Raw genomic sequence first — 12,500 nt, forward strand, 5'->3', positions numbered from 1 at the left:
TGCATCATCGTATCGTTTTGAGCATTACGAGACATCGTTCCGGACGCAATAAGCGGGACGCCGAAGCGGACGATGCTAGCTAGTCTCGATCCGCAGGCAGTTAAATTAGACGGCACCGCCTGGGGATCCCACCGTTTCATGTCCGTAGGTCGTTTGCAGTAGCTTAAACCGAATGGAAAAAACAGCCTGAGCAACACAGAGCTTCGACCGAACAGCCCTTCCGGAGTGTCAAAGAGCGCATTGTCTCGGCCGACTTTCACCGTCGTAGTCTCTCGACGGCTTTTTTTGGTAGTAGCTTTAGCAACGAGGGACTCACATCTGGGCCGTTAGTTTCGTCATGGACGGGAGAGGTTAAACAGGATGCCAGAGCACCGAGCGTTTAACAGCCGATGGTAGCGATGCAGCCAGAGATGTTTGGCAAAGAATCCCGGTTGTTTAGTGGGAGACGCTCACCAAAGACTTTCTATACAAAAGCAGACAAATACTCAAACGCACTAGAGAAGGGAAGAAACTTCTGTACTTGTTACCAAGCAACCCTAAACCAGCACACATGTATGGTTTACCCAAGACCCATAAACACAATATTCCTCTCAGACCAATCACGTCAGGAATAGGCAGTGCTCCACACAAACTAGCCGGAGTTCTTGCCAAACATCTTTCCTGCCTTCTGGGTACCATCAGCCCCGCTCATCTTAAACACTCAGGCGACCTTCTCAACCGCATCCGTAACCTCTCCATCCGTAACAAGAAACTAAGCAGTTTGGATGTGACTTCCCTCTTCACAAAAGTACCTACCAAAAAAGCCATCGAGGTTCTACGACGTAAAGTCAACCAGGACCTTAATCTTCCTTTACCTCCCGGAGATTTTGTTGACTTGATTGAACTCTGTGTTAACTTCAACTGTTTTTCCTTCAGTAACAAGCTCTACAAACAAACCTACGGCATGGGAATGGGGTCCCCAATAAGTGCCGTCCTAGCCAACTTATACATGGAACACCTCGAGTCCGAACACTTCGCCAACATCATCCCTTCAAGCGTCACTTGGTTACGTTACGTGGACGATGTCCTCGTAATAACTCCAAAACGTTTTGATGTACGGGATCTTCAGGCAAGGCTCAACGCAGTTGAACCAGCGATTCAGTTTACACTAGAAGAAGAGTCCAATGACAAGCTACCTTTCCTCGACGTCCTCATTCACAAAGTAGACAACAACCTAAGATTTCAAGTTTATCGGAAACCCACCAATAAAAATGATCTCACACACTTCTATTCCAGTCAAGATACCAAGACCAAAAGAGGCATCATCATCGGGTTTTTCCTAAGAGCATACCGAATTTGTAGTCCTGAGTTTCTTGACGAGGAATGTACTTACATTCACCAAACATTCACTGAGTTACAATTTCCTTCTTTTTTCATCAAAGACTGCAAGAAAAGAGCTCTTCAGATCATCAATTCTCCACGCATCAACACCGCTCCCAACAAAGTTATAATTCTTCCCAACAGCCAGGTTGCACTAAACGTCTCAAAAGTACTTTCACAAGCTAACACCAGAGTCGCCATCGCTTCTACCACTTCAATAAAGGATCTAACCAGGACAAAACCCAAGCACCACGAACCAGTCAATGCAGGAGTTTACACTATACCCTGTGGAGGCTGTGACAAGATCTACGTAGGTGAAACAGCAAGAAACCTCGACACCCGCCTCAATGAACACATATACGCATGTAGGAACGACAACTTAAACAACGCCTGTGTACAACACCGAAATTCCACCAATCATCTTATGAAATTCAGAGACGCCCAATTAGTGATAAAAGAAACTAATTTCCGCACACGCAAATGCCTTGAATCAGCACTGATCGCTGTTTCGAATACAATTAAACAAAACAACGGCAGCTTCACCATCTCCGAAGTCTTAGCAAGAATCCTCCTGAAAACAGTAAACCCTGCCATCACATAGTCTCTCCTGTTATACTACACAAAGCACAGAGAGTGAACACTGAAACAACCTGCCTCATTCCAGTTTATATTTGTCCAACCTATTTTTATGTTACCCAAGTAATAGCTTTTATATCCTTTTACTCATGTACGAATTAATTGCTTTTGTCACTACCACTACTACTACTACTACTACTACTACCACTAGTGAACATCGGAATGGTACCTCACTAGTATTCACCTCACTCTGAGCCTTTATATACCCTCTGTGTCCATGTATTGTTTGTAATGGCTTGATAAAGCTCCTGGAGAGCGAAACGTTGCCACAATAAATGTCACATTAGTTGCACTTGTGTCCTTTTACTTTACATGTATATCACTACTGGAACCATACCGCCACCACCACCAGTGTACACACCAGTCATCAGTAATCATACGACCACCACCAGTGTACACACCAGTCATCAGTAATCATACGACCACCACCAGTGTACACACCAGTCATCAGTAATCATACGACCACCACCAGTGTACACACCAGTCATCAGTAATCATACGACCACCACCAGTGTACACACCAGTCATCAGTAATCATACGACCACCACCAGTGTACACACCAGTCATCAGTAATCATACGACCACCACCAGTGTACACACCAGTCATCAGTAATCATACGACCACCACCAGTGTACACACCAGTCATCAGTAATCATACGACCACCACCAGTGTACACACCAGTCATCAGTAATCATACGACCACCACCAGTGTACACACCAGTCATCAGTAATCATACGACCACCACCAGTGTACACACCAGTCATCAGTAATCATACGACCACCACCAGTGTACACACCAGTCATCAGTAATCATACGACCACCACCAGTGTACACACCAGTCATCAGTAATCATACGACCACCACCAGTGTACACACCAGTCATCAGTAATCATACGACCACCACCAGTGTACACACCAGTCATCAGTAATCATACGACCACCACCAGTGTACACACCAGTCATCAGTAATCATACGACCACCACCAGTGTACACACCAGTCATCAGTAATCATACGACCACCACCAGTGTACACACCAGTCATCAGTAATCATACGACCACCACCAGTGTACACACCAGTCATCAGTAATCATACGACCACCACCAGTGTACACACCAGTCATCAGTAATCATACGACCACCACCAGTGTACACACCAGTCATCAGTAATCATACGACCACCACCAGTGTACACACCAGTCATCAGTAATCATACGACCACCACCAGTGTACACACCAGTCATCAGTAATCATACGACCACCACCAGTGTACACACCAGTCATCAGTAATCATACGACCACCACCAGTGTACACACCAGTCATCAGTAATCATACGACCACCACCAGTGTACACACCAGTCATCAGTAATCATACGACCACCACCAGTGTACACACCAGTCATCAGTAATCATACGACCACCACCAGTGTACACACCAGTCATCAGTAATCATACGACCACCACCAGTGTACACACCAGTCATCAGTAATCATACGACCACCACCAGTGTACACACCAGTCATCAGTAATCATACGACCACCACCAGTGTACACACCAGTCATCAGTAATCATACGACCACCACCAGTGTACACACCAGTCATCAGTAATCATACGACCACCACCAGTGTACACACCAGTCATCAGTAATCATACGACCACCACCAGTGTACACACCAGTCATCAGTAATCATACGACCACCACCAGTGTACACACCAGTCATCAGTAATCATACGACCACCACCAGTGTACACACCAGTCATCAGTAATCATACGACCACCACCAGTGTACACACCAGTCATCAGTAATCATACGACCACCACCAGTGTACACACCAGTCATCAGTAATCATACGACCACCACCAGTGTACACACCAGTCATCAGTAATCATACGACCACCACCAGTGTACACACCAGTCATCAGTAATCATACGACCACCACCAGTGTACACACCAGTCATCAGTAATCATACGACCACCACCAGTGTACACACCAGTCATCAGTAATCATACGACCACCACCAGTGTACACACCAGTCATCAGTAATCATACGACCACCACCAGTGAACACACCAGTCATCAGTAATCATACGACCACCACCAGTGAACACACCAGTCATCAGTAATCATACGACCACCACCAGTGAACACACCAGTCATCAGTAATCATACGACCACCACCAGTGAACACACCAATCAGTAATCATACGACCACCACCAGTGTACACACCAGTCATCAGTAATCACACAACAACGACCACCACCAGTGTACACACCAGTCATCAGTAATCACACAACAACGACCACCACCAGTGAACACGCCAGTTTACCTGGAGAGGGTTTCGGGGGTCAACGCCCCCGCAGCCCGGTCTGAGACCAGGCCTCATGGTGGATCAGGGTCTTATCAACCAGGCTGTTACTGCTGGCCGCACGCAAGCTGACTTACGAACCACAGCCCGGTTGGTCAGGTGCCTGTCCACTGCCTTCCTGAAGACAGCCAGGGGTCTATTGGTTATCTCCCTTATGTATGCTGGGAGGCAACTTAACAGTTTTGGGCCCCGGACACTTATTGTGTTGTCTCTCAGTGTACCCATGACGCCCCTGCTTTTTATCGGGGGAATGTTGCATCTCCTGCCTAGTCTTTTGCTTTCATAGGGAGTGATTTTCGTGTGTAGGTTTGGTGCCAATCCCTCCAGGACCTTCTAAGTGTATATTATCATGCATCTCTCTCGTCTGCGTTCGAGGGAATACCGATCAAGGACCCTCAACCGTTCCCAGTAATTTAGGTGCCTTATCGTACTTGTGTGTGCCGTGAAAATTCTTTGTACACTCTCCAGGTCTGCAATGTCGCCAGCCTTGAAGGGGGCTGTTAGTGTACAGCAGTATTCCAGCCTAGAGAGCACAAGAGATTTGAAAAGAATCATGTGCTTGGCGTCTCCAGTCATCAGTAATCACACAACAACGACCACCACCACCACCTTTCCCCATTCAACAGACAAAGTTGATTAAACCACAACTCTCCAACTTGTTATTAAACCAAACTTTGTAAACAAGTTTTGGTAAAAATGCACATTTTTTTTATCTGACTTTTTTTTGAGAGACGTAATATGTGAGCCACATCTGGCTCTTTGAATAAACAAATGTATGAAAAACTTCAACAAATACTGTAGTGATAGAATAATTTTTAACATTACTCGCAGATTTAACACAATGTTTAAATAAATAAATCACTTTGAAGATGTTAAATGTAATATTTAACAGCTACAAGTGGTTGTTAAAAACACGAGTTGTGCTACATGCCTGTTACTGGTTTCTAGAGTTATTCTACTATCCAAGTCCAGTATAAGGCCAGATTTCACTGTTGACTGCCTGGCCAACCAGGCTGTTGATGTCAGCGGCTAGCAGGCCTGCATTACGAACGCCCTGGCTGATCTGTCACTTTTAAATAGATAAGATTTGTTCGGATTTTTAACCCGGAAGATTAGTCACCCAGGATAACCCAAAAAAGTCAGTGCGTCATCGAGGACTGTGTCTTATTTCCATTGTGGTTCATTAATCTTGCCCCCCGGGATGCGACCCATACCAGTCGACTAACACCCAGGTACCTACTTACTGCTAGGTGAACAGGGACAACAGGAGTAAGGAAACGTGTCCAACGCTTCCACCAATGCCGGAGATTTAAGCACTACACTGTAATCCTTCAATCCTACATAGTGCTTCGCTTGCTTACTTTCTGCAACTCCTAACACCTCATTGCTTCTGAGAATAAATCAAACACTGCCAATATTTCTGACATAACTCCAACACCGTGGACAATGTGTTGACGTTCAGCGTACTGAGAGGAGGTGACGACCAGCAGTGATGGACTGTTGTAAATGAAACCACTAAGGATTGTAAACAATGGAGTGTTATAAATGAAAGGACTAAGGACTGTAAACAATCCCTGGTCTTCTCATTTACAACAATCCATCACTGCTGGTCGTCACCTACTCTCAGTACGACTCACGAAATCGTAATGACACGATTGCAAACAAACCATACCACGGACGGGGATAGAACCAGCGATCAGAGACACACTGATCGCGGGTTCTATCCCCGCTCGTGGTATGGTTTCCTCTTAGTACGCTGAAGGTGAACACATTCTCCACGGTGTTACCTGGAGGTTATTCCGGGGATCAACGCCCCCGCGGCCCGGTCCACGACCAGGAATATTGGCAATGTTTGATTTATTCTCAGAAGAAATGAGGTGTTAAGAGTTGCAGAAAGTAAGCAAGCGAAGCCCTAGGGAGGACTGTTTACAATTCAGAACATTTGTCCTTTTCCACAGTTTGTCGGCATCACCATACAACTAACAATTAAAGCAAGCTAAAACAAACACGGCTGAGGCAAAGGGATGTTAGGAGGCATCCCTCTAGACATTAACTAGAGGAAAGTGACATGCGCTTAGTGAGGAATTAGTAGAGGCACTTCCCATACACACCTTCAAGTGATCGCACACTCTTCTTTGATTAGGTGGTCCTGTTTGCAAAAGGTTCAGCTGAGTGACCTTAAAAAGCAATTTCACCAGGAAGTGAGCGATATATCACTCCCTGCCTGAGGTAAACTTCACCCAGTCAGACTCTCCCTGATTAAATGTATATCCCCGAGGCCCCCAGACCTCGTTCCTCTCAGGTAGAGAGGTACAGGGACGAGGTTATCTTAACACTTCAACGACCCTCACAAGGACGGCAACAATCTCCTTACACACTACTAAAGTCAATGTTCTCATGACGTCAGAGGGAGGGGGAGTTCAATAAGGTTCATAGTCTCGGCGTGGAAGTGATCGTTCACAGCTTCTAACCTACGTATTCACAACACACATTCTTATGCTGAACAATTCGCAAACAGGCGAATATTTACAAACATTATCTCTCACTCCACAGCAGCAGGATTCGAACCTGCAACCTCATCATCAGAGTACACCTTGCTGTGGATTGAAACAATGTTTGTAAACACATTCTTACATTAAAATAATTGGTAATGGGATGATGCCAAATGTCTGTGAAATTTAATTTCTACTGTCGTGCCGAATATGTAAAACTGGTCAATTAGCAAGAACTCATTTAAAATGAAGTCCTTTCTAAAATTTTCTCTTATACGTTTAAAGATGTATTTTTTCATTAATTTTAATGTAAAAATTTATAATTTTGCACTAAAAGAATCTTAGAAAACTTACCTAACCTTATTATAAAAAAGAGTAATTTATTTTAGCCTAACCCAACTAAATATAGTTTAGATTTGTTTACAATAATTTAATACTAAACAAACACAGTGAAATATATTTTTTTCGTTAGGTTAAGAATGATTTTGGAGAAATTATTCCATACACAAATTTTCACTTGTCCTATATGGCAAGATGAGCGTTGCTATTTAAGCCAAGATCGCAAGTTCTGCCTATTCGGCACGACATATATACGTTAGGTTTCGTTATTGTAATCTGTGAATAAATGTTAAAATACCATCACCAACAACAGCAACAGCACCACCTCTAAAATCAACAGTAACACCACCAGCACCACCACACTACTGGTCGTACTGTTACATAGTTACGTACAGAGGTGAATTATGCTGCACTGTGTAACGTGGTAGAGGGAGTATTAACCCAGGAGGACTATTTAACCAGGATAACCCAGAAGGGATATTTAACCAGGATAACCCAGGAGGGATATTTAACCAGGATAACCCAGGAAAAACATTGTGGCATTTTTACGTTGAATCTCTTCGATCCTCTTCCCTAGGATGCGACCCACAAAAGTCGACTAACACCCAGGTACCTACATACTGCTAGTTGAACACCGGCACCTAGCAAACCCAAGAGACAGCTTCATCCAGAAGCAAGCACCAAACACACTGTTGGTAGCAGCAAACACAACACACACTGCTGGTAGCAGCAAACACAACACACACTGCTGGTAGCAGCAAACACAACACACACTGCTGGTAGCAGCAAACACCACACACACTGCTGGTAGCAGCAAACACCACACACACTGCTGGTAGCAACAAACACCACCACACTCTGCTGGTAGCAGCAAACACCACACACTCTGCTGGTAGCAGCAAACACCACACACACTGCTGGTAGCAGCAAACACCACACACTCTGCTGGTAGCAGCAAACACCACGCACTCAGCTGGTAGCAGCAAACACCACACACACTGCTGGTAGCAGCAAACACCACACACTCTGCTGGTAGCAGCAAACACCACACACTCTGCTGGTAGCAGCAAACACCACACACACTGCTGGTAGCAACAAACACCACACACTCTGCTGGTAGCAGCAAACACCACACACTCTGCTGGTAGCAGCAAACACCACACACACTGCTGGTAGCAGCAAACACCACACACTCTGCTGGTAGCAGCAAACACCACACACACTGCTGGTAGCAGCAAACACCACACACTCTGCTGGTAGCAGCAAACACCACACACACTGCTGGTAGCAGCAAACACCACGCACTCAGCTGGTAGCAGCAAACACCACACACTCTGCTGGTAGCAGCAAACACCACACACACTGCTGGTAGCAGCAAACACCACACACTCTGCTGGTAGCAGCAAACACCACACACTCTGCTGGTAGCAGCAAACACCACACACTCTGCTGGTAGCAGCAAACACCACACACTCTGCTGGTAGCAGCAAACACCACGCACTCAGCTGGTAGCAGCAAACACCACACACACTGCTGGTAGCAACAAACACCACACACTCTGCTGGTAGCAGCAAACACCACACACTCTGCTGGTAGCAGCAAACACCACACACACTGCTGGTAGCAGCAAACACCACACACTCTGCTGGTAGCAGCAAACACCACACACTCTGCTGGTAGCAGCAAACACCACACACACTGCTGGTAGCAACAAACACCACACACACTGCTGGTAGCAGCAAACACCACACACTCTGCTGGTAGCAGCAAACACCACACACACTGCTGGTAGCAACAAACACCACACACTCTGCTGGTAGCAGCAAACACCACACACTCTGCTGGTAGCAGCAAACACCACACACACTGCTGGTAGCAGCAAACACCACACACTCTGCTGGTAGCAGCAAACACCACACACACTGCTGGTAGCAGCAAACACCACACACTCTGCTGGTAGCAGCAAACACCACACACACTGCTGGTAGCAGCAAACACCACACACTCTGCTGGTAGCAGCAAACACCACACACACTGCTGGTAGCAGCAAACACCACACACTCTGCTGGTAGCAGCAAACACCACACACTCTGCTGGTAGCAGCAAACACCACACACACTGCTGGTAGCAGCAAACACCACACACACTGCTGGTAGCAGCAAACACCACACACACTGCTGGTAGCAGCAAACACCACACACACTGCTGGTAGCAGCAAACACCACACACTCTGCTGGTAGCAGCAAACACCACACACTCTGCTGGTAGCAGCAAACACCACACACTCTGCTGGTAGCAGCAAACACCACACACACTGCTGGTAGCAGCAAACACCACACACACTGCTGGTAGCAGCAAACACCACGCACTCAGCTGGTAGCAGCAAACACCACGCACTCAGCTGGTAGCACCAAACACCACACACTCAGCTGGTAGCACCAAACACCACACACTCAGCTGGTAGCACCAAACACCACGCACTCAGCTGGTAGCAGCAAACACCACACACTCTGCTGGTAGCACCAAACACCACACACTCAGCTGGTAGAACCAAACACCACGCACTCAGCTGGTAGCACCAAACACCACGCACTCAGCTGGTAGCACCAAACAACACGCACTCAGCTGGTAGCACCAAACACCACGCACTCAGCTGGTAGCACCAAACAACACGCACTCAGCTGGTAGCACCAAACAACACGCACTCAGCTGGTAGCACCAAACACCACGCACTCAGCTGGTAGCATCAAATACAACACACTCAGCTGGTAGCAGCAACCACATACGCAGCTGGTAGCAGCAACCACGCACCAAGTACCAAGGCAACTAGTAGCTACTAGGGATACCCACCTGGTGTTAGGAGCACTCATGGACCTGCTGTAGCACAACACCCTCAAACATCCGCTGCAGAGATAAACACATGAAATCAACACCTGCAGCATGCAGATATTGTTATGGGAGAAAGGAGGGAAGAAATGGATGGTAATACTCTATTAGAAAGGGGAAGGGAAGGGGTGGTAATCTTCCATTAGAGAAAAGGACAAAGGAAGGGGTGGTAATGGTCCATTAGAGAAAAGGACAAAGGAAGGGGTGGTAATGGTCCATTAGAGAAAGGGACAAAGGAAGGGGTGGTAATGGTCCATCAGAGGAACGAAGGAGGGGGTGGCTATGGTCTATCAGAGGAAGGGGTGGTAATAGTCCATCAGAGGAAGGAAGGGGTGGTAATGGTCCATCTGAGGAACGAAGGAAGGAAGGGGTGGTAATGGTCCATTAGAGGAGGGAAGGCTGGAGTGTTATAGGGATCCTTCAGTGTCTTGGCAGGACTCTTGAGATAACAACTCTCACTCCCCAGCAAGGAGGGGGAGGGGAAAAGGAAAAAGAGGAGGAGGAAAAGGGAAGATGGAAGAGAGAGGAGAGGCCAGAGGAGAATACTGGAGACACCACTGAAAGGTTTCACATTTACATGTTTTTGTGCGCTTTTTGCACAACTGAGAAAATTTGTTGAGGCTGACAGTGTGTGAGGATGAAAGATACATTAGGGAAAAGACGTCATTACATTAAAATTTACATTCCAGCCTAGAGACAGGAAATAAATTTGAATATTTCGATTCCTACTCAGCACAGATGAACGCAAGTACGATGAAGGGGAATTTACATGCAATCTAGGCCATCCTGTGACCTGAACTTGTTATGTTAGGTAAATGGACACAGATGCAACTAATGTGACATTTTGTTGACAACATTTCGCTCTTCGGGAGCTTTCCAAGTCGGTAACGGCTTGACAAAGTTCCTGTGTCAATTTACCTAACATTTTGTCGGTAATTCTATCATTATTACTGAACTTCCTACGTCAGCGACACCCAACAGCGCTCTGGTGAAGGTGTCAGGTCTGCCCATGGTAAAATAGCAGTTAGTTTCCGAAACACTTCTGCTGTAACTGTGTGTGATGGATCAGTTTATCGCTGCCCCAGTCGGTACTTTGATCCTGCCTCCACAGATTCAGTGATCCTCGGCTCATGGCAAAGCATGCATCTAAGTATTTTAAAGAACTGTACTCAAACCTTTGAACCTTTGATGAGTTTCGAGATTCTTGCTACTCTCGGGGCCCGGCCATGGGCCAGGCTCGTCTGGTGCTAGCCTGGTCAACCAGGCTGTTTCTGCTGGAGGCCCGCTGCCCCACATACCCATCATAGACTGATTGTGGGGTCGAATCACAGCTCCTGACCCCGCCTCTTTAGTCGCTACTGGGTCATACACTCCCCGCTCCAAGAGCCTTATCATACCTCATCCTAAAGCTATGCATGGCTCTTGCCTTCATTAATTTACTCTCCAAAACACTGCATCCTACGTTATCAACAGTCTGGTCTTCAAATTTCCACCTGTCTGACCTATATACCACAACTTTACGGTTTATGTCAAACTCCAATATTTTGATTTTTTTTATTAATGACGTTAATAAGATTACATTTATGAGATGGATAATTTCGTTTTATGAAGGGTTAGTTTCTGAATTAAAAGGAAATACTCAAATTACTAATTTTAACTCTGAGATAATCACAAGTTACGTCTGTTATATTCTAATGTGTTCAAAGCAAAAATCCTAATATTGAGCTGGGATAATTCATCACACTGAGCTGGGATAATCTCTCATACCCAGCTGGGATAATCAATCACATTGAGCTGGGTTAATCTATCATGCCCAGCTGGAATAATTAATCACACCGAGCTGGGTTAATCTATCATACCCAGCTGGAATAATTAATCACACCGAGCTGGGATAATCTATCATACCCAGCTGGAATAATCAATCACACCGAGCTGGGATAATCTATCATACCCAGCTGGAATAATCAATCACACCGAGCTGGGATAATCTATCATACCCAGCTGGAATAATCAATCACACCGAGCTGGGATAATCTATCATACCCAGCTGGAATAATCAATCACACCGAGCTGGGATAATCTATCATACCCAGCTGGAATAATCAATCACACTGAGCTGGGATAATCTATCATACCCAGCTGGAATAATCAATCATACTGAGCTGGGATAATCTATTACACAAATTTCAGCTACAAAAGAAAATACCAGCTCATCTATGAAAAAAAAAATCCACAAGTCAGAGGATGAACCAAGAGGCGACGCCATCATGGCGTCACCGCTGACAGCACTTCTTAAAGAAGGTCACTCAAGAAGGTCAGCTCAAACTACCTCAATTACGTATAAAATCTTTTCAGTGTACTTCACAGTACTGGTCTTTAATTTGTGCTGAGTAACGATCAAAATTTACAAC

The 12,500-nt window shown here is 45.8% G+C and overlaps 1 protein-coding gene across 2 annotated transcripts in view; it reads right to left on the reverse strand.

Moving 5' to 3' along the window:
* LOC128702211 (FYVE, RhoGEF and PH domain-containing protein 2) overlaps nt 1-12,500 on the reverse strand; it is a 506,005-nt gene that overhangs the window by 82,613 nt on the left and 410,892 nt on the right. Inside the window, exon 3 of one of the 2 annotated variants that reach the window (XM_070091875.1) lies at nt 10,054-10,107. The exons of the other annotated variant lie outside the window; for it this stretch is intronic. Within the exon in view, the coding sequence (XP_069947976.1) occupies nt 10,054-10,107 (54 nt within the window). The remainder of the gene's footprint in view (nt 1-10,053; nt 10,108-12,500) is intronic. 2 annotated transcript variants of the gene reach the window in all.

Source organism: Cherax quadricarinatus, chromosome 37, assembly GCF_038502225.1.
Source record: "Cherax quadricarinatus isolate ZL_2023a chromosome 37, ASM3850222v1, whole genome shotgun sequence".
Classification (NCBI taxonomy): domain Eukaryota; kingdom Metazoa; phylum Arthropoda; class Malacostraca; order Decapoda; family Parastacidae; genus Cherax; species Cherax quadricarinatus.